The sequence below is a fragment of the Nannospalax galili genome, unplaced genomic scaffold (assembly GCF_000622305.1).
Source record: "Nannospalax galili isolate Female #2095 unplaced genomic scaffold, S.galili_v1.0 scaffold188, whole genome shotgun sequence".
In the NCBI taxonomy this organism is placed as follows: Eukaryota; Metazoa; Chordata; class Mammalia; order Rodentia; family Spalacidae; genus Nannospalax; species Nannospalax galili.
In genome coordinates, this window is record NW_008360325.1 from 1,849,577 (window position 1) to 1,872,923 (window position 23,347).

At 50.2% G+C, this 23,347-nt stretch overlaps 2 protein-coding genes across 11 annotated transcripts in view; one reads left to right on the forward strand and one right to left on the reverse strand.

Annotated features, from left to right (window-relative positions):
- The window catches only part of Mok (MOK protein kinase), a 45,729-nt gene extending 41,518 nt beyond the window's left edge, over positions 1–4,211 (forward strand). The window contains exons 13-14 of one of the 2 annotated variants that reach the window (XR_003848192.1): positions 1,759–1,928; positions 4,078–4,211. The gene's annotated coding sequence lies outside the window, so the exon portion shown is untranslated. The remainder of the gene's footprint in view (positions 1–1,758; positions 1,929–4,077) is intronic. The other variant, XR_003848193.1, reaches the window with a different exon arrangement.
- Positions 3,508–23,347, reverse strand: part of Wdr20 (WD repeat domain 20) — an 86,258-nt gene continuing 66,418 nt past the window's right edge. For 2 of the 9 annotated variants that reach the window (XM_008825593.3, XM_008825591.3), the window contains 3 exons: positions 14,793–16,049; positions 12,278–12,342; positions 3,508–4,333 (listed from right to left, as the gene is read on the reverse strand). In XM_008825593.3, coding sequence (XP_008823815.1) covers positions 12,280–12,342; positions 14,793–16,049 — 1,320 coding nt within the window. In that variant the 3' untranslated portion in view covers positions 3,508–4,333; positions 12,278–12,279. The other 7 variants (XM_008825596.3, XM_008825594.3, XM_029559877.1 and 4 more) reach the window with 6 other exon arrangements.

Here is a 23,347-nt window from a genome sequence, read left to right on the forward strand (position 1 = left end):
TGTTTCACTACAGGAAAGGAAGGGCACTGAATGGACTCAAAGGCAGGCACTGGCCAGGCACCTGGTCACAGGGACAAGGTCCTTTTCTAAGCCTCTTGGCTTTTGTTTTTCCTTTCTCAGTGTTGGGGATGGAATCTAGGGCCTCATGCCCTCTAGGTAAGCCCTCAGCCACAGAGCCATACCCTAGCCTCTGCTGAACCCTTTTTGTTTGAAATGTAACATAGGAATTGAGTGTGCCTTTAGTTTTTGGTTTTTTTGAGACAGGGTCTCCCTGTAGCCCCAGTTGGCCTTGAACTCACAGAGATTGCCTCTGCCTCTCAAGCGCTGGGATTAAAGACATGTGCCGCCACACCTGGCCCCTTTCTTATCTTTTCAAAAAACTTTGTGTATGTGTCTCTCTGTGTGTGTATGTGCATGTGCCTGCAGAGGTCTGAAGAAGGGCATCAAATCCTCTGGAGCTAGAGTTACAGGCAGTTGTGAACCACTTGATGTCAGTGCTAGGAACCGACACTCAGGTCCCCTGGAAGACCAGGAAGGAATCTTAATTGCTGAGCCATCTCTCCAGCCCTTTTATTATCTTCTAAACTTACAATTTGTTTTGCTGTTTGAGACAGGGTCTTGCTATGTAGCTCTGGCTGGCCTTGAACTCACTGTGTAGTCCAGGCTAGCCTGGAACTGACAAAGATCTGCCTCTCTCTAGTGCCGGGATTAAAGGTGCATGAGTCGCCATGCCTGGCTCAATATTTAAAAGCTGAATTTTCCAGGTAAGTGTTTAGTCTCAAATTTATGACCCCTTCCTTCAGCACTCTACTGGCTCAAGCCCCAGCCCACCTGATATGTGGTTGGTAGGGCAGTGCCAGGAGCCAAAGGACAGCCAGAATGGAGAAGGGGGATGGTGGGACAGCAGAGAGATGGTAGTGCTATGGCAGTGTGGGCATGGAGCATCACAGGACGCCCAGCACAGGCAGTGTGGGCATGGAGCATCGCAGGACGCCCAGCACAGGCAGTGTGGGCATGGAGCATGGCAGGACACCCAGCACAGGCAGGCTCAATACTAGATGTGAGGCTTAGGAACTTATCCAGTCCAGGGAGGGGCTGCAGCAAGGGAACCTGGCTTTCCCTGCCCTGTGGGACGGGCACACCTGCCCAGCCCACCCATCAGACCCCTTGTGGGCACTCGGGTTTCCTGCACTTGATGTCATCGCCCATGCTTGCTCTCAGCAGGATCAAGGGGCCCACGGCAGCTCCAGTGGCTGGTAGCTCTCTTCCCCACTGTGGGTAGTGCTGGCCAGACTGCGTGCACAGGGGCCAGGCAGGCTCAAGCATATAGGAGTCCACCAGACCCTGCTGTAAGAGCCCTCGCAGGTCTCCAGGAAACTGGGAAAAGGGGGTGCAGGTTGTCCAGCCACATCATTTAACTTTTCCCCAAGCGTTTGAATTGTTACCACAGCCTTCTGGGATGGAAGGACAAGGGAATCACCCTTTCTCCATTTCCACCTGTTAAATGTCTGCTCGTTCCGGGACCCTGCCGACTGGCTCCTGCCTGCACTGCCCTCCTGCACCCATGGCTGCCTGACCTCAGAAGAGGATGGGGCAGGACAACATGGGGCCTGTTGGTAGATTGGGGCAGAGATGACATGCAGACATCCCAGCGTGAGGAGTCACACACTGTCTGCTTAGTGTTGTAAACCCATCTACACCTCAGCTTGGAGCCGCAGCTTGGTACCATTGTGATTATTTCCTGCTCTGCTGCTCCAGGGGAAAGCAACCCTCGTGAGGTGGCCTTTACCGGGCCACACCTGAATGCAGTGAGTGTGCTGTATGGACAGCTAGAGCCCAGCTGGACACCACATCTATACTGCCCCTTCTTTCCAGCTTCCTTTAGAACCAGACCCCACGTGTGGAGCAGTGCTCACCCATAGAACCAGGTAAGCTGAGCTCTCACCTTCTGTGGCCCCAGGGCCTGCTGGATGCTGTGTGTTCATAGCGTTGGGGCATTTACAAGACCATTTGGAAGGCATCTTGAACCACTTGGCTGGGGACTAATCTTGGGAACAAAGCCAAAAAGCTTTGCTCCTGGCACAGTCATCTCTGGTAAACTGGGACACATGTGACAGCTTTCGTGCAGCAGGCCAAATGAAAACAAAGGGTGACTTGCTGGTCAGAGGCAGGGCAAAAGACCAGGGGACCCAAGGCGGCGATCTCCAGGTCCGAGAGAGCTGTGCAGTACAACAGGGTCATCTGTCAAACGCCGCTCAGTTTTCACACTGAGTAATTGCTGCCCTGATGTCAACCCGATTTCCACCTGTCACTTCTACGGACAAGGAGGATCAAGAGCCAGTTTTCAAGGGCAGTTCCTTCTCACTTTCCTGAAAGGGTTTTGGACCCTCAAAGGGCTGAGTTTTTATGTGTAACCACGGCTTCAAAGTGACAGGAACACAAAACTATCTAAAATATGCTAACACTCGATTCATATATGCTCATTCTCAGTGTATGATTTATAAATTCTTTTACTTAAACAGTGAGTCTTGGGGGCCATGAGATGGCTCAGTGGGAAAGGTGCTTGCCCTGGGACTCGAGACCAAAGGCTGACCCCCCAGAACCTACATGGTGGAAGGAGAGTCCCCCCACAGTTGTTCTCTAACCTAGACATGCACACACGCATGCACGCACCCACAAGTAACAGAAGCCAAATAATCTTCAGCCAGGCATGAGGACACATGCCTGCCATCCATGGACTTGGGGAAGCTGAGAGAGGGACTGCTGTGAGTTTGAGGCCAACCTGGGCTTGTCAGAACAGAACAGTGGGGCGGGGGGCGAGAGAGAGAGAGAGAGAGAGAGAGAGAGAGAGAGAGAGAGAAGAAAGTGTAGCCTTAGCATCTTATTTAAGCCTTCCCAAGCTTTGGCTGGTCTCAGGCCCTACACGCAGCAGAGGAAGGCATGATTTTCCCAGTCTGGGATGGCCCAGCTGCAGAACCTAAGGTTAGCACAGAGAAAGTAGCCTGGCCTGCACTGGTGTGGTCTGTGCTGTCACAGCGCCCTGTGCACTCACAATTCAACGGGGCTACTGAGCGGTGTTTCAGATACCATGGAATGACTTTGAAGGACCCAGCTGGGTGGTGTAGACCCTGGGCACGTCTTCAGTGATCACCTGCAGCAGCAATGCAGACCCACTGTGGTCAACCCTCTGGAAGCCCTCTCACAGTGTGGAAACTTATAGATATGGGTCCAGCTTTGAAGGACATCAAGCAGACTGGGCTACAAGGAAAGGCCACGTGCTGACACCAAGTCTACATGCCTTGGCAGCTCCCACAGTGGGGTGGACTGCGACCTGTGATGAGGGGCCCAGGGCCAAGATCTCAAATGAGTCATGTTCCTGTTTTACATCAGACAAACAGAAAGGGTTCAAGGAATGTGATGTACAGATGAAATAATTACAGACCAACTAATGAATTAGGGAAAAAACCACTCAAAATGAAGTTGGTCTAACAAAACATAAACAAATAGTATATTCAAGATAATTTTAATATTAATGTTTTTGTGAATTAGAAATATCACTCTTAAATGATGAAAATTGCTAGTGAAGTAACTATTTCCCCCATTGCAGAGTTACAGTATTTACACATATACAGACTTGATTGCATTGAAACAATAGTATTAAAATAAATGTTAACAGATAGAAAGGGCCTCTTTCCTCCATTATCCTGGTTGGCCAGGAGCCCACCACCCCTGTATTCAGTCACTTTCTATCAGCATTAAACCATTTTAAGTGCCATTTTAAAAATCTACGATTGCAGCATCTGTCTTTCTGAATTACACATTTAAGTCAGGTGGCAACTTCTGTTACAAGTGCATCCCGTGCGTCCCGGGTTGTCCTCTGACCACTAAAGTTTAAAAAAGGTCAGTGCAAAACCAAACAGTGAAGTTCTATTTATAACAGCTGAATTTAAGGTTTCTTGTCCAAGAAACATTTTACTTTACACTATGTATATATGTATATATATTATATGTTATTTAGTTACATTGAATTTGAAGTAAAAAGCAAGAAGAAAACCCATCTCTCATTTTTTGCTACAGCCCCAAGAGACTGACTTAAAAATGGAAACAACTCTTTGGGTGAGCGCTCCGCACAGCCCCCAGGCCACCCCGCCCGAGGCCACCCGAGGCCTGCCCCGCATGTGGCTCCAGTGCAGCTCATGGCTCCATCGTCGTCATCGTCGTCATCATTGGTCACTCCATCTTCGTGCATTCTGGGGAGTCTGGGAGCACCAGTGGGTCGCTACACTACAGTTCCACCTGGAGAACGGGCCTGGTTTGGGGATGACAATAAACCCTGCAAACAAAGCAGTTTACATTAATCCAGCAAGACACAGGGCAGCGGCAAGCCCTGTGCTCTACCTCCTGCAGTCCTCAGGCTCGAGGGCCTCTCTGTGGGTTGGGAGCCAGGTTTAACACACTCTCCATTCTACCTAGCTAATTCCTCAGCCTCGACACCCACTACAAAGGTCAAGGAAGGAGACTGGGTTCTTTGGAAGGTCACTGGCCCAAAGTGGAGATGCTTCCTGAAGACCATCAGAGCCTTCAGGAGGGATTGTGGCTTGAACCTGCAAGAGAGGGTCACTAGCACCACTGCCAGTGCCTGCCAGGTACAGCCCAGGCCTTTGGAGCCTGTGGGCCTCCAAAGACAGAATCTAGTGGCACTTTTGAAAAGACATGTTAGCCCAGCATTTGGGAGGCAGAGGCAGGCAGATCTCTGAGTTTGAGGCCAGCCTGGTCTACAGAGCGAGTTCCCTGTCTCAGAAAGACCAAAAAGGCACGTCAGTTAGGGTGCCTGCTTTCTTGTTGCAGGTGCCAAGATCATAGCCCAGCTTTGGCTGGCCTCCAGTGAACAGGCACTGCAGGTACAGAAAGTGGGATCAGGCCTGGGTGGCGAGTCCTGAGCTGCACTGGGGAAGAGGAGGAGAAGGAGCCCCCCACCACACAATGGCCACCACAAACTGGCCACCATGGCAGCAAGCCCAGGGAACACCTGTCCTGCCCAGTGTCATGTCAAATAGACAAGGTACCACTATTCCTTTGCATTGATTACTAGGATGTGCAGTTCCGTCAGTCTGGTGCTCAGAGTAATTTGAAGATTTCTAATAGTTCAGCACTAGAGCTATATACTCGGCTCCATGGAAACAAACTTATCCTAAGTTCTAAAAAAGTATTTACTTGATGAATACTTTTTACAGATCTAAGGGAACACTGCTGCATTTTCTCAGACTCGAACTGACAGAAATGTGGGGTGACACTCTGGAATGGAGTGAGCTTCGTACCCTGGAGGGAGCGGGCAGCAGCTGGCCCATGCCAGGCTGTGTAGCCTCTAGTTTTTATCTCAGATCTGAAATCTGTTGGTCTAGACGAGACCAGGAAGCAAGATACAGCAGTTGGTCCCATTTGGCATCTGCAGCGGCTCTTCCTTCCTCTTTGACCCTTGCTGGGGACAGAGCCCCGCTTGGACAGTGCAACAAAGAGCCACGCCCTCTGTGCCTCCGTACAAACTCACCAAGGCAGTGAGAGCAGCACCACGCAGCGGCCACTTAAGCCTTGGCCCACCATTGCAAGGGAAGTGGCCATTACACGCCCTGTTGTGAGGTATTACTTCGACACTGACCAGAGCCGGCCAATGGAAAACTACTGCCAGCCAAACATGAAAGGCACAATTTTAACAATAGCTAATGATTTAAAAATCAGTAAAAATAATTTTTAACTGAATATAGTCCAAATTCCGTGATCAAAATAAAAATTGACGGGGGGGCGGAGGGTATACAGCTTTGTAGTACACTGCGTGTGAGACAGCACACTTCAACTTGAACAGGATCCATTTTTGGTGGTGATGTGGCTCATGACTGCCACGGGAGTCAGCAAGGGTTGGACCACCCTCTGCCCTCCTGCATTGAGTGCTCCCTCGGTGGGCTCGGCAGTCTGCCTTGTGACTGGGGATGGGGGTTCCCATAGACATAGGCCACCAGGACTCCAGGCTTCTACATCCTGAAGTTAGTAGGGACAGACTGCGTCCATTGGCCAACCATCTCCTTGTTAAGGCCCTAAAATCCTGTCTGGTGCTCAGGAGCCAAGGACAACCAGCCCTTTCGTGCCAGTGTGTCTTCCCCTGGCCACTAGGCCAAGGGAACAAACTTCAAGTCTACTCAGCCAAGCCCAGACAAATCTATCCTTTCAACTTCTGCAATCTATACTTGCATGCCAGGGGATCAGGCTCTGATGGGGGCTGGACTCCTGCTCTGTCAGCCCTGGAAAGCAGCTTAGTGTCAGGCATGGCCATGGGGTGAGGGCCAGAAGAACTCTGGCTAATGGGTGGAGAAGTGGACCAGATAGGCCTAGCCTCCAGTTCCCTGGCCTGGCAGGGACATGAGCAGATGGCTCACATTTCCCAGGAAGCACTCCATAGGCCAGAAATTGAACGTAGGGTGGAAGAGGGAAAAGCCTTCAGCCTAGGGTCAGAGCCTGCTCAGCACTAGCATCTAGATGTCTAGAGCCCTAGTAGTCATTGGACCTTGACCTCAACACCTAAGAGATGCAGCTGTTTTGCATAATGGACAGTGGAGGCATTGGTGGTGCAGGGGTGGCATTCCAAAGAAAATGTAAGGCTGGGTGTGGTGGTGCGGACCTGTAATCCCACTTAGGAGGTAGAAGCAGAAAGACCAGGAATTTCAAGGTCATTCAGCTATACAGCAAATTTAAGGCCAGCCTGGGCTATGAGAGACCGGGTATCAAACCCCTGCTCCCTTAAGTATAAATGTCATCTTCTTTCTTTTTGGAGTTGGACACTGAGCTACAGCCTAGCCTATGACCATAATCCTAGGCTTTAGTGTAAAGATTGTCAGGAGTGGAAGGGGAACCAGGAAATCCCAACTTAGGCGAATCTAGATAGCTGGGGGAAGCTTGGGCACTCTGTTTCTGTGAAGATCGGTGTGAAGCACATTTTAAAATTCACTCGAAGTATTACACAAAGCACACCGTGACCCGCAGCCCCAGGCTACCCATGCTCTGGGCAGAGTGCTGCTTTATTCGCCCTTCTGATTCCTTTCCTTGGAGCAATGGGTAGAGATCAGGGCCCAGCTGAGGTCGCACAGCAGTAAGAGCTTTGACAGGAGCTTGTACACCTGCTGGGTGTGTCCCAGAGCTGGCACAGCAAGTGCTGGTCTCTGGCAGAAAACCTGCACAGTGTCCTACTACCCCAGGGAGAAAGCCTATTTTAGGGATTTACAATTCTTGAATGGTCAATAAGCTTTTCTGGTCTTACCAAAGTTGCCAATGTTATTGGAGATTTCATTTCAAAATTTAAGTAATGAAATACTCCAGGGCTCAGTTTGGGTTGGATTCCAATTCACAATACGGAGCTAATAGAAGCTTGCCTTGTCTTCACCAGAGGAGACAAGTAAAAACAGTATTTTGGCTTTAAAAGCACTTACAACAAAGGACCATGTCCAGGTTCCTACCCTAGTGGGTGCTACTGAGACGGGAGGTTCCGATGGTGGGCCACAATACTATGCCAGAGCAAGGACGTGCTCTGATGTTCTGTTGGGCCCACACTGCCTCCAGTTCTGGATCCTGGGAGAGCTGCACTGACTTCAGCAACCTTTGGCCATAAACTTCTGAAAGGGTAGGACCTCAAGGGGACAGCTGTAGGATGAGGTATGGAAGTCAGGGCTGAAGGCCGATTTACCTGGTCACCCAACTCCAAACAAAGTAACATGCAAGCCAGCTTCTGACAGCTGCAGGAAAGGGGATGAGAGTTTGCCTTACACCACTGCCTCCGAGGGAGCGCTGGCCCACCTGTCTCGGCTGAGGACAGGCTGACCCTGGAGACTCCTGCTCAGGGACACTCCAGGCACGCCAGCAGTGACTCCTCTCAGGTGGAGGCCAAGAGCTGAGCAATTGTGTAAACCGACGCCTCTCAGAACGGCACAAGCGATGAGAAACATCTCATGCTGCTGTCTCCTGTTCCTACCCCTTAACTGCTCACTCTAATGATGCCACCGCTCCACTATGCAAACCTCCTACCAAAAGACCAGAGAAACCTGGACAGAGAGCCACCAGTCTTTGTTACCCTGGTACAGGAATGAGGTGGGTCTCCAGATTCAGTGAGTGAGTTGGGTTTAGGACACTCACCGTATCCACACCTATCCCTGCCTCAGAAGGCTCACTGCCCAAGGGCCTGGGACCCTGGTTCCTGCTGGGCGGCAGGCTATGTCCCTTGGTCAGCCTTGAACTATCCACTGATGGGCCGCACAACCTGGTCTCTGATGTTAGAAAAGGGAAAATAGGTATAGTTTTCAGACATCTAGGGAAAGACAGAAAAGAGTGCAATCAGCTACGGGCTTCTCCAATACTGTGCACTATGAGAAAAGCCCTCATCAGTTAAGGCCCTCACCCTGTGTCCTACTGCACCCTCAAGTTGTCTATGCAGGCAGGAAAAGGGGGTCCTAAACTGTCTCCAGCTCACTCCCACCCAAAAGGAGGCACAGCCCTGGGGCTGAGGGAGCGCCACAGATCCACGGCCTAGAACACACCAGCAATCCACAGGCTGGAGGGCTGATGGTCATAATCTTAAAGCACAGTTGTGTTTTTTAAAAAAATCAGAATATATGGTTTTCTTTAAGCAAACAAAATAGAACATGCTGGCAACCTGTCTTTTAGGGCTTTAAACCTGTTCAGTGATAATAGGCTTCGAAGCCCTCTTCTGACCTCCACGGCATTGTACAACATGGGTGCACTGACATACATGCAGGCAATACATTCATACACATAAAATAAATGAAACAAAAAAAAACAAAAGAAAAGAAATAGGCTCTTGGAGCTCCTGTGGTGGGAGACCGGGCAGTGGCTTTGAGCCACAGACCTGAGCATCTCTTCTGCTCTGCACTATGGAGCTAGCGGAGATCCGCACATGCAGCTGGCTCCACCCAAACTGAGTGGAAACTCCTGGAGCCATCTGGTGAGGGTGGAGAGGTGGAGCAAGGGCTGGGCAGGCCATCAGCCTGGTGGAGAGGCAGCTAAGCAAGAGCCTGGTGGCTCAGGAAACAGCCGGGAAGTGACAGGTGAAGGAGGCACCAGCGCCTGAGAAGGAGCCTTGTTCTAGCCGACTCTCTATGCTTCCACCCTGGCAGAGACCAGCGGGGTTGCGCTCTACACCTGCAAAGCTCGCTTGGAAGCACTTGGGAGATGGAGGTGGCCAGCGAAGCCTGGGGACAAGGCTTCGTAGCGGGACACTAGACATCACTGAGCTTCCTAGGCCCAGCGGAGTGTCGCCCACTGCCTGCTCCAGCAGCTCCTGCTGCACTGGGCTCTGAGCAGGCTTCAAAGGCAGGACCACAGCAGCCACCACCACGCCCACACGCAATTGCCCAGCTGTGGGGAGGCAGGGAATCTGTCAGGGGAAGAGCTCTTGCCGGGGCTCTTAGCTCACTGGAGCGACCAGCTAGATGGCTGCGGGGTGCAGGGCCATGCACAGCAGAGCCAGTGAGTAGCTGGGCTACCTTTGGAGTGTCAGCATTCATGTTACACAGAAGCCTTTTCACAGCTCAGCTGAAAAAGCAACCACAGCTTCCCTCAGACGGTTCAGGTGGAAAGGGAAACAAAAACGGGAGCTCTGGCACTCAAAGTAAACACCCCATACAGTAAACACCCCATACAGTGAGCACAGTAAGCTGCTAATTACAGAGACACAGTCAGAGATGAGAGGGAGTGACTCGGTGCTTATCTGTTCTACAAACACCAAGGCTCTTAGCATTTAACAGCTTTTCATTTTTGGCTGAGATTTCTTTTTTTAAACTTAGATGTGAAAATGACTATTGAAAATTATCTGCATTTCCAATGCATCCACACATTTATTTAATGTCAACACACAGAGGACAGCCCCCAGTACTGCAGGATGTCAAGTATGTGATCTCGCTAGCTGTAGCAGTGACAACGGCTAAAAAACAAAGCAACGAAACATGATTTTCTTAGAATTATAAAGCGACATTCTTGGTACTCAAGTTTCATCAGTCATCGCAACAGTTAAGAACTTACTTTACTGATAGTTCATGTTAGAGGCTCTATGAAATTTATTCAAGTTGTGATGAGGTTAGATGAAAACGTAGGAAAGGAAATACATGTGAGTTTTTGCTTTTCACTGAAGATAAATATCTGTACAATTACATAATGTCACCTAGTAACAATCTTCTAAAAAACTCAGGTATACAGAAATTTAAAATCCAAGAAAACCTTCTTTTACGCTTTTAACTTAATAGATAGCAATTTAACCATGACACAAAGTTTATGTAACAAATGCAGCAATGAATAAAAACTCAGCATCATGGGACGGCTGCCCTCTGTCAGAGGGAGACGTTCTTACAGTTTTGAATTTGGGGTCTGAGTTTCAAAGGTAACAATTGAATACAACTGCTTTACATGGTGAGCCACAGGCTTCATGACTGCCAGACTGATGTCTCCTCTCCCTGGGACACCACGTGGCACTTTGATGAGCACCTTGTTAACCTAAGTCAGCCTGTGGTAGTCTAGTCAGCCCAAGGGAAAAAGGCATGCTCTGGACAAATAAAGGCAGGGTGGGGTGGCCCCCATGTAGTCCCAGGACAGCAGGGTAGACAGGTCAACCTTGACCTTAGTAAACAAACCTGGACCACCAAAGGTCACATCTCCAAGTCATTATCAGACCTACCTACAGAAGCACAAGGAGGAGTGGCAGAGGAGTGAGAGCTGAACAGTGGGCGTGCGCACTGCAGGGGGCAGCTGGCCCTGAGCCCTTCTTCTCCCACGTTCACTGGTGCAAGAGGCATAAGGGGTCATGGACCCCTTTAGCCATGTCCGCACCCAGAGCACAGCCTCTGCATTCCACGGATTGGATCGCTCGCTGGAAAAAACAGCCATTGAACTCTGCTCCTAGTTCTTTCTAGGGCATCAGAGATGCGGTATTTGGGTCTCCACAGGATTTCTTCTCTGGCCCTCCCTGCCCTGGGGCTTGATCCTCTTTACACTTTGAGCTTGCTCAACAAAGAAAGAAACCATGTCCCTCCAGCAAGAGGTGAGAGGACCTGTACACACACAGGCACGCGCTAAGGCGGGTTCACCCTTTCTGCACAAATTCAATAGGCTAACCTAGCCTTTCCTTTTGTTTTTGGTCTTTTTGAGACAGGGTCTCCCTGTAGCCCCAGCTGTCCTGGAACTCACTATGTAGACCAGGCTGGCCTCGAACTCACAGAGATCCGCCTGCCTCTGCCTCCCGAGTGCTGGGATTGAAGGCGGGCAGGTGGCCAGCTAGGCTGACCTTTCTTGAGCGTTCACAACACACCACAGGATGTGGAAGGGTGGGGAGAAACTGCTGGCTGCCAGCTAGGCCTGGAATGTCTTAAACCAAACGCTGGAGGTGACTACTGGGACATGCACACATGCAAACTGGAAAGCTTGTGGCCCTTTGTCTCACCTGCTCTCTGAGTATCTTTGAGACCCTGCCTCTAGGGCTTTCCTAAAGGCATTCATCCAGGTCCTGACGCTAAGTGGCTCTCAGGTGAATGAGACAAACTTAGGGCTCTTCACTGCTGTGTAGCTAGAGTTGTGGCCCAGTTACTGGCTACAAGGATTGCCCATTCTCCCTGGAGCATCTGTTTTGAACGAAAGGCACAACTTCTGGGCCCCTCAAGAGGGCTGGGATGTGGCTCAGAGGGGGAGCTGCCTGCCCGGAGTGTGGGTCCTGGGCTCCATCCCTGGCAGCATGCACATTAAAGAGAAAAGTAGAGGAGCGGGCCACTTCACCGAAGCTGTGGTGCGCACTGGCTTCTGGGGTCAGAAGCAGTAAGGTCTGCTGGTGGCTGCAAGCAGGGCAGGTAGCAGGGTGCCCCTGCAGTGGGTGTCCTCTCCCTTGGCCTCTGAGGACTCTGGGCTATATTGTACCATGTAAACGTGACTTCTGCCTATAGCAAGAAACTCTTCCTGCCAAAAGCTGCTCTATTCTGTTCTATTCCTGCTTATGATAATGTGTACACTGAAAAGTTTCAATGAGGAGGCTCAAAGTTCGGTGAGAAAACTCCAAAAATGCTCCCCAGGTTTCTCTTGGTGGCTACTGTGGGAGCGGGTGGCACCATGCCTCATTCTTTGGAGATTAGGAACCACCAACCCCTGCGACCCCATGGCACCCAACCACCTCTGTCTGCAGGAACACACGGAGGAAGGGAGCCCACCCGCCCCCCAGTGCCCTCTTCTCGAGCTGCCGCACCTTTAGTTCTGGTCTTGGAGAACACCTTGCACTCTGTCCTCCTGCCTGCAGAAGTGTTCTGCCGGCTGTCAAAGAAAGGGGGGCAGGAGTCAGTCAGGGGGGCAGAGTGGACCTGAGCAGCATCGCCCTGCATGCAGGGGCCAGTCTGGGCCAGGTCATGTAGCTGGGACAGCCCTCCCTGGGGCTGACCCTGGGCTCTCACCAGGCCCTGAACCTGGCAGGGGAACCCAAAGGAAGGGAAGAGACAGCAAAGGGGCCCCAAGTAGGGTTCCAGGTAGACATTAAAGATACAACACCCATCAACAGAAATAGGAAGAGATTGCTGCCAAGCCCCAATCACAAACTGTGACAGTATCATGGGGACACAGAAAAGAACCCACAGGCCTCTCCATGGGACGACACTGCAGGGCCTGTTTCAGGGAACTCGTGCCCTCTTCTCGTTCTGCCTCCCCCATTCCCACCAGCACGTGGACTCTTATGTCACCCTGCCCACACCCTAGCAATTCCCCCTTGATCCCAGCAGGTTCGACTGGGACTGCTACCAGGGCAGGAATCTGAATGTGCCCATTAGTTGTGCTGCACACAGGTGCACACGCCATGGCTCCCCTGTCAGTGAGTGACACCTTCAGAACTGAGAGGTCACAGAAGCGTCACCACAGATGTTACTTACCTAGGAGTGGCCACTCTCTATTTAAGCCAAACACAAAGTCCTGAATTTGGAAACTGCATACTCAATGCCTCAGAAGCATTTGACAGTGAGTTTCTAACACTATGTGGGTATATAAATCATGCATGAAGTGTTCATTGCTAACCTCCCCAACCTGGCAGCCCAATTCGGCCTCTAAAGCTGAGACAGTCTACAGGATGGCAGTCTTTGCTACCTCAGCTCAGTTAATCTTTAGGAACAAAGGAATGTGTTTTAAAGTAAACAAGGCATCAGCATTCCAGTGAAGCACTGCTCCAGGACACAGATGCCCTGACGTGGCTGCCCTGACAGGAGGGAGCATGCTTCCACCCCATCACACGGAACACAAGCTGCTGTATGGAGGAGCACTGTGGGGTAGGGGCACGTGGAAGGGGCCTGGGGCCAGCCAGTTTTCTGGAGAGGACCGCACTGTCTACCAGGGCCTTGGCACTGCAGGTCTTCACTACTGAGCCACATCGTTGCTCAGGCCAGTCTAAATGACCATTGCTGCTATATTTAATTACAAAGGTGTGCAAACAGAAAATAATCCTAAATGCCCCAAATAATCTAACAAATAACAATCACCTTGACACAAAAAGAAATCTCTCCTCCACTGTGAAAACTGGAATTTGAAAAGAAACTCCTTGAGTAGCTAAGCAGGACCTAAGCAGTTGGAGCCAAACTCTGTAGTTTCCCAGCACAGCCCTAGGGAGTCCACACAGCACTGTTCTTGCACGGGCATGGCTACCAGGATTCCCAGAGGCTCGCGGTGGGACCCCAAGCCCTAGCCTGGCGTCTGCATCCCAAGAGTTGCCCTGGACTCTCAATTGCAGGCCCAGAATCTGAAAAGGGGAAATTCATCCTTGTGCTTCCCTCTGGGGGAACCAAACTCACCCAAGTGCCATGTGGGGGTGTGCCCTGCAGCCTGGGACCTAGCAGTCTACACAAACACCTGCCCACGACCTCCAGACAAAAACAGCCCCCTCCCAACAAAATAAACAGAACCTCCTTCCCCCTTGGTGGGAGAAAAAATACGCCAGGGACATCTGACATGTGACTCTTGGCTGTTGTGGCACGAAGCCCTTCTGACAACTGTCCTGGCGTCCTGGCCACAGCCTGTGCTGACGGTCCAGGCTCTGGGACACATGGGGATTTCAGTGCACAATTTCAATCAGAATTCTACAAACTGCTTCTTTGAAAAAAGATGTTTATTAAACAATTTTAATTGTCATAAAATGACTAAAATGGGCTTTAAAAATTAAGGCTCTTCTCTTTCTGTGGATTGCCAGACAATGTAAAAATAATATCAATCAACCCTGCTGAACACTTTGTTCCTAAAGTTAAATTTCACAGATTCCTAAACATGTTATGATTTAAGATTAAGAAATTGGACTATAAATGACAATTAATGGCCATCTGTACTGGACACACGCTGATCAGGTGTACAATAGTCTACTTGAGTAGTTATGCAAAAATATTCCAGTTCAAGCCTAGGTCTTGACTTTAGCATTTTGAAGTCTGTCATGATTTCCCTAAGTTGGAACAGTCTGACACAGGAGTGCTACCTTTGGGGCTCTATGTACTCCAGAGGGTGACTGACTTGGCTGGCAATTAGATTATATATCTTTTTAAATGCTCTAAGGTGAATTATCAAATGATTCAGAATTACATGGCATGCAGTATCCAAAACTATGGCTCTGATGCATTTCGATTTACAGTAGGAGTAGAAGCATCATTCACATTCATTGTACACCCCAACCCTCCCGGGAGAAGAGAATCACTACCTAGCCAAGTTCTAGATCTGGTGCGGCATTAAGGGTTAAAACTTACCACTTTACCAGGCCTTCCCCATGTGCAAATAAATCCCTCCTGACAAGCAGTGACTATACAGTCTTCAAGAAAAATTAATACAGTCAGTCTTTCATGTGCTATCTTTTTACAGATCAGCGGCTCTAACAAGGGAACATCTTCCATCCGAGGACACAGGGGTGTTCCCAAGGTTTTAGCTGGGTCCGTTTTGGCTTTAGTAACTAGATTCAGTTTGTCACTGCTCTTGCTAGAAATGTGTCCCATGCTATGATTTCGTTTGTGGTCTTTCTCGTGGTGTCTCTCTTTCCGGTCATGCAGCGAAAGAGTGGCAAACTTGCTGACCCCAGAGGCGACGGTCCCGTCCATGACGCTGCTTCTGCTACCGGTGTTAGACACTGCCGCGTGTGGAAGGCTGTTGGACCGCGGCAGTGGGGGGGGCACCGAGTTGCCGGGTGCTGCGACACTATTCCCACTGCTTGCAGCAGGGCTGGTGGCGTTCATGACATTTGTATGTGTCCTTGCTCTCGAGAGGGGCTGGTGCGGGAAAAGGATGTCTTCTGTAAGGTCCCATAAACACAGCTGTGTATCCTGGCCCACGGAACCAAACCGATACGTGACACTTACGGGGCGGCTGTCTGTAGAGTTCCGTTTGGAAAGCCTAGACTGTGTACTGTTCGCTCGATCTCTGCCAAAATGAAGAAGGTCCTGGAAGTCCTCGTCGCTGCCGCTGAACTCCATAGGGCCGCTCTCTTCTACACTCGTAGTATAGGGATCAAATGCCACAACGCTGACCCAGGATTTGTGCCCGTGGCCTCTAGCTATTACTCGGCAGTCTAGAAAGGACCAGACTGTCACCAAGTCGTCCTCTCCACCTGTCACAATGTACTTGCCGTCTGGGCTCCAGCACACACAAAGCAAGCCCCCAAAGTAGCTTTTCATTGTACCGTGCAGCTCCACCGAGTCGAAGTTGAACACCCGCAGAAACCCGTCCTGGCTCACGCACGCTAAGAACTTGCCATCTGGGGAGAAAGCAAACTCGTTGAGGGCCCCCTCGCCCACCGTCCACTTAAGGAGAGGGTTCCTCGTGGATTTGCTCTTGCAAGTGTGCACGGCAAAGCTCTCTCCCTGCTTCAGAAGCTGGTAGTGGGGGGCTGTGGTGCCACAAGTGTGCTCCACATTATATAAGTACATGTTCCCACTTGAATGGGCTACTAGGAAAAGGCTTTCCGAACCAGGAACCCATTTGACACAGGTTACGCGTGACTTGTCTATCAGTCTCTGTGAAGACAAAGGAGAAGAAGTTATCACAGTGAGAAGCTTAAAGGTCTACTTTTCCAGAAAGCAAGCTTGTCTGCTTCTTGGTGAGAAGGGAAGAGTCCGTCCAGGCACTCCACATTTATCCTGTGTCAGCCAGGCCGGCGAAGAGCACATGGCCCCTTCCTAGAATTGCACTTGGGTGTTGGGCCACTGCCATTTACTGAGGGAGTCAGTCATTCAGTAAATGTCTGCTGAGAGCCTACTCTGTGCCAGGCACCGAGCCAGGCACCGGGCACTGTGAGAGCGGCCCACGGACACTTCCTTATGGCAGGAGCATCTGAATCTGCTTCACTGCAGCCAGAGCGGCTTCCTCTCTGAGGACTCAGGAAATGCAGTCCTCACAGCCGGAAAGCTAGGCCTCACAGCTTTCTTTGCCTTTGTCACTGCAGGCCATGGGCTGACTACATGTGCCCCTTGCTGTGGCTGCTTGAGGGTGGGGCGTCATCTGCAGCCTGTGACCAGCAGCAGCACAGGACTTGAAAGCACACTTCCTGGGCCCGACGCAGCCCCGGACTCACTGTGGCTTCCTCACTCCATACGCTGGCCTGTGAATATCTTTACCCGCATCTCCTCAAAATTCTCTCTGGAACGCGGTGGTGGTTAAGGAAACACCTGGCGTAAATGGAGTCTGCGCCCCACTGGCGCTCTACTCCACGCTCATCTCTGGTCCACTGCCCTAGGTGTCTCTTTAACTGCATGTGTCAGTAGTGTTGCCTTTAAAACCAAAAGAACAAAAGCAAACCGTGAAAGCCATCCAGATGCAGAGGTACCCTTCTCTGTGCACACCCCGCTACGGGGCTCACCAGGGTGCACACCCTCCACAGGCTGTGCGGTCTCAAAGATCACATCACCAGAAATCACCAAGGTTCCCGAGTCCTGCTTAGGGACTCCTGCTGCCAAATGTTCTGTGCTGTACCACCACTCCCTACCGAGGCAGCCCCAAGGGCTTAAACACTACCACTTCGCCTAAGGGATTCCCCAGGCCCAGGCTCAGAAAGCCACCAGGGCACTTTGATGTGGACTTGAAACAGCCATCTACCTAGTTGGTTTAGTGACCATGTTTCAACTATGTGTGTTGCTTCTTTACAGAAAATGACAGAAATGAAATAACTTGATTTTTAAAAGAATGGAGGCTGAATTGTAGCATGTGAGAGAATCTGGGTTCCACACCCAGCATCGCAAACCGAACTACAGAAACAACAATAATAAAGGATGTAAAAGAAGTGGCTGAGTCCCGCGAGACCAAAGCATGAAAAGAAGACGTCAGGAGGGTTGATAACGAACAGGGAAGAACGGGAGGCTGAGCTCCCCACAGCACTCAAGCCTGGCCTGGGGAGCTACAAAACTGGCTCAGAACAGCATGACTGGCATTCCTAGACCAGCAGGCACTGCCCGCCCCCGGGGACAGAGTCACCATTTTCGCTCCCTGACTCTCATTTCCTGCCTAGTGACCTGTCTACCAATGGCACCTGACCTATGTTAATGCCAGCAGTCTAAAAACCTCCCACCACTCTGGCAGTTTCTTTGGAAGGGGTTCGGGAATCTGTGTGGCCTGGCATGGTGGCACACACCTTTAGTGCCTTTATTTCCAGCACTCGGAGGCAGAGCCAGGCGAGTTCCAGGCCAGCTGGGACTACAGGGAAATCTTGTCTCAAAAAACAAACTGACAAGAACAACTGACAAAAAATTTGCACCAAGTACAGATAAAACCTGTACCCACCTACTCTAACTGCCAACCTAATCAGACATTATTACTGCATTCTGACCCTGGGAAACTTCACATACTAGTGTGAGCAAGGACAGACCAAAACCAAAAAGGACCTTGAACCCAGCTCCACGGTAGAGCTCACTTGTCTAGCTCCAGGTCCTCCCTCCCAGCTCCACATACTTGGGGGAGGGGTAAAAGTGTGCTTCATCTGCGGGTGTCCTGTGTCTCAATCAGGGGATGGCGTGGCAGGAGGGCAGGTGTCACTTCCAACCTGAGGATCCATTCTAGGTGCCAGACATTGGCAAGAAGCTTTATACCCACACTCGCCAATGTTCAAAAATAACCCTTAGGTCCACCTGGGTTTGAGGAGCAGGTAACATAGTTCACGTGCACCAGACTGCATGCAACAAGCCTGACTCAGACTCCTCTGCTGCTCTCCAGACCTGCCAGCTCTCAGTCACGGATCCTAGCTTCTTATCCATCCAGAGTGACCACAACACGTACACGCCAAGTATGAGCAACGTTTACGAACTCCTCTCTTTTCACACTGTGTGCTCACCTCTGCTTCCATTCAATGACATAACTGTACATCTGTCTGTGTAGTGGACAGCTTCCTACTCTTCTCAAGTTACAAAGCATGCAATTATGTGGATAGACAGTAGCTTACAGTGCAAGCCCCTCGCTGCTCAGTATTTCCATAGTGATGAATGACCTTGAACCCAGGGCAGTTAGTTTCCAGAAGTATGAGCAGTATGCCTACAGGATGACTTCTCGGGGAACAGCTAAGCTAAAAGGCACACACATCTGGAATTTATATACAAATATAGTCAAACTGCCTACCATGGAAAATATAACAATTACGCGCTCCCGCCATAACCCATTTGCCCCATCAGAACGTACTACTGCATGCCACCTATGAAAAAGACAGGCTTAAGGTGTCAAGAACCTTACCTGGTCCTATTCATTCATACACTCAATGGCACCGAATGCATACCGCATTGTCAGGCGCTGATACGGCACCAATGAAAACTGCTGCCCCTTTTTAAAGGAATGTGTGTGTTCTAGAGGGGTGGTCTAAATGCTACCAAGCAGAAGACTAGTGGTGGTGGGGGGAACAAAGTGACGGAGTGCTGGGGACAGGGTGTCTGGAGTTTCAATCTCCAAGAGGACTGCTGAGAAAGATCTCTCTCTTCTATTTTTTAAAGTCAGGGTCTTCCTATAGCCCCAAATGGCCTGGAATTTATTATCTCGACTGCCCTAGGCTTGATCTCAGAGAACCGCCTGCCTCTGCCTCCAGCACTGGGATTAAAGACGTGCATCATGGAGCCGAGCTAAGCAAAGCCTCTTAATCTAGGGGCAGGAGTCAGCTGAGAAGATACTGGGAGGCCGCAGAAAGCAGCAGAGCCCCTCAAGGAACAGCAGCTTGGGGTGCCGAGGTAGGCAGGCCAACAAAGCCTGAGGGACAGCGGGGAGCTCGCTGAGGGGATGGGCCATCAGACCCCAAGGTGGTAGCTATCTTCTGTCCCACGGAGAAATGTTAACTGGTCTGCAGACAGCCTACCACAGTCACTAACACCTCCCTGGAGCAGACTGCCAGCCTAGCTCAGACCCCACGGCCAAAGAGTCACTTCGGGGTCTTGATTGGTTTGGGTATAACAAAGTAAAAGAGAACAGAATGCATCTTATGACTACCTTCAGATTAAGAAACAAAACACCTGGAATGTTTTATGTAACATTTATTTAACACAGCCAGAAGCTGGGCATGGTAGCTGGGAGCATAGGGAGCACCAGGTCAGTCAGGACACACAGCAAAACTGTCTCAAAAACAAAGTAGAACAAAACTTTACATAGTCCAGCTTCTACCAAAAAGGTGGCAGGATATCCTTGCTAGCCTTGAGCTTGCACTGGAACATCTGGTTAAACATTATAAAGATACCCAGCAAGACCTCGGCCCTTCAGGTAGTCTTAGACAGGAGTGGGAGGGGAGGCAGGAGCACAAAGGGCCAAGGCTCCCACAGAACAGTCCCAGGGACAGAGAAAAGTACACAGCATCTCTGTTGGCTGAAGCACGTGAGGTCCCAGGGTAAGGGCTCAGGCTTAGAGCCATGAAGCCCTATGCTATACTTCCACGGAACTGGCCTGAATGGAGATACAGTGTGGGTGCAAAAGAGAAACTGGATTCTGCAGTTGTGCTTTGGAAAAAAAGGTCAATTATCCCAGTGTTTTTTGTTTTTTTTTTTTTTTTGGTCTTTTTGAGACAGGGTCTCCCTGTAGCCCCAGCTGTCCTGGAACTCACTATGTGGACCAGGCTGGCCTTGAACTCACAGTGATGCGCCTGCCTCTGCTGGGATTAAAGGCGTACACCACCACGCCCAGCCCCCGTCATTATTTTTATATTACATGGGAAAAGATTTTGGTCATAGCAAATAAAATAAAATGTATTCTTAAAGTTGATTTTCATTCTTTCAACTTAGTGTGCAACTGCGGTTCACTCTGTATTTCCCTTAATGGTGCCACTGCAGACAGTGGGGCATCAAAGGCTGCTAGAAAGGGAAGTATCAGAACAAGAAGAAACCCCCCAGCAGTAAGGACAGAATGGAAGGTGGCCTGGGGAGGAGCCAGGCCATGAACAGAGAGAGGTATTCAGCATGTGTGGCAACGTGGTAGGAACGGTCTACTAACAGTGACATGGTGGTGTGGGTGGGGGTAATGGGAGGGCAAACAGCGAATAAAGACCCCAAAGCTCAGTCCGGGAGACAGCTAGAAAGGTCAGTCTGCGGCTAATGAAAATGAGCAGGAAAGTCAGGTAAGTCGGCCAGGAATAGCAACATTCCAGTCTGTGCTGGCTGTGCACTTCCAAGGAGAATGTGCAGCTCGGCAGAGGAGGAAAGTGTAGAATTCTGGAAAAATGTATGCAGAGGGAGAGGTGGAAAAAATCAGGGAACAGAACGGAAACAAGATGAGCAGACCACCCCACAGCAGTAAGAAGAGCAGAGAGGGGCGGCTGCTGAGAGCGAGGTCCCTCCCTCCTCAGAGGACAGGCTCTCCAGGCTGATTCTGTCTACAGCCAGGAAGCAGAGGCCTGGGAGGGCACTGGGGCTGCCTTGGGAGACAGCCTAGGGAAGCAAGTTTGGGGACTGAGAAGGCACGAGAGCGAGGGACGGGCAGATGCTGAGAAAGGAGAGCCTGAAGGGGAAAGCCGGCTCCTAGCGCCAGGGACAGAAGCAGCCGGAGGAGGCTGGCAGATGGTGGGGGGAAGCACAGGAACGCAGGAGCCCCATGCGAGCCCCACAGGGCAGGGCCCGTGTCCTACAGACCTAAGAAGTACAGGTATATGCATGGGGCAGGCAGGCACAGAGAGGAAGGCACAGCAGGTTAGTCTTGTCACTTTTACTGAGGTTGCCACAGAGCTCTCCATTAAAGTCAGCTTCCCAAAGCCCATCTCTAGAACCACCTCTGTGAAAACAATAAAAACTCAACCCAACCCAACAGAACCCACCTCAAAACCTAAGAGCACTGTGACATCTCTGTCGCAGCCAAGGTTCAGGTGAGGAGCTCCGGTGTCTCCATGGAACACTTGGCCAGAGTCCACCCCTCCTCCTAATCCTGGAAGTCAAATCTATGTGCCCATCTCAGATAGTAACCCAAAGAAAAATCATACTAAACAACCAAAAGCCTTCACACCCAGTGGCATCGCAGATAAATTTTGAGGTCGACCATCCTCGTGGGAAGGCAGCAATAAAAACCATCTGAACCACATCCTGGTGTCCACGAGTCATGTAAATCGCTCACCTGAGTTGAAGTTCTGAAGCTCCATTTGTTTCCCTTTTCTCATCTCTAGCAACATGACAAGTAGGAAAAATGTATATTGAGGTGGGTATGCATTTTACGATGTAGTTTTTAAAAAATATTTTATTATTTTATGTGTATGCGTGTATTGCCTGCATGTAGGTAAGTGCACCTGTGTCATGCAAAGCCCGCGGAGGACAGGAGAGGCCGTCGGATCCCCTGGAACTAGAGTTACGGACAGTTGTTAGCTACTATGTGGGTGCTGGGAATCGAACCTGGGTCCTCTGCAAGAACAGTCAGTGTTCTTAACCACTGAGCCATCTCTCCAGCCCCTACAATGCAGTTAATTTACAAAAAGTACTAAAATAATTTTAAAAACCACAGCAGCTGTTAGATAAGCATAACGTAACCATAAACAAAAATGGCACTAAGAGCCTTCATTACATTACGTAAAAGCAAGTGGAGAGGGCTGGAGGACTGCCCAGGAAGTACTGAGGGGTATTTGAAAACCATGTAAGAAAAGGTCAATTGCCATTTTGTACCAATTTTGAAGCTTTAAGAAGGAGATCATATATGACCATTTCCTTCATTCAACTGAAAAGAGCAACAAGGGGCTGGAGAGATGGTTCAGCGGTTAAGAGCACCAACTGTTCTTGCAGAGGACCCAGGTTCAAATCCCAGAACCCACATAGTAGCTAACAACTGTCCATAACTCCAGTTCCAGGGGATCCGACAGCCTCTTCTGTCTTCCACGCGCATTGCACGACACAGGTTGTCCTAGTTTATTCTTCATTGCTGTGACAAAACACTCTGACCACTACCAACTTGGGGAGGAAAGGGTTTATTCAGCTTACATATCCCAGGTCACAGTTCATCCGGGAGCCCAAGGTAGGAACTCAGGGCAGGAACCTGGAGGTAGGAGCTGGAGCACAGGCCATGGAGGAATGCTGCTTAATGGCTTGCTCTCCTGGTGCCTGCTCAGGCTGCTTTCTTATGCAACACAGGCCCACCTGCCCGGGGTAGCACCACCCACAGTGAGCTGGGCCCTCCCACATCACTCAACAATCAAGAAAATGCCCCACAGACATGGCCACAGGACAGTCCAATAGAGGAAATTCTCCAACTGAGGCTCCCTCAACCCAGGTGTGTCAAGTTGACACTAAAGCTATCCAACACAACTGACCCCTTGTCAACTTGACACACAAACACATCACTATTAAACCATAAGCTTTCCAATTCTTAACCCCAAGATATGATGTTAACATTAATACCACAACATAAGACCGTACAACCTTAAAAACCCCACACTTCTTAAAAAATCCAAACACTTAAAAAGTCCTTAGTCTCTTAATAGTCTCTTAACTGCGGGTAGGCTTCTGTAAAATTCAAAACAAGTACTGTCTTATTTCAAAGGGAAGAATCAGGCACACCTAAACAAAACCAAAGTCCAGCAAAGTAGCTCAAGGCTGGACATCTGGGAGTCACTCACCATCTTCCAGCCTCCAAAGGGTTCTGGCAGCTCCAGTTCTCTGACTCTGCCATCCATAGCACAAACAGCTCGACTTGCAGACCCAGGCCAGCTCCATTCCTTACCTACTGTGGTCCTTGGTGGTCGTCCCACAGTCCTGGCATCTCCAAAAAGCTGGGGTCTCCACTGAAACTGAGGCTACACCTTCACCAATGGCCTCTTCTTGCTTTTCCAGGTGCAAACCCTCAGATTCTCTCCATGACCCCTTCAGTCCTGGGGTCTTCACTGCAACTG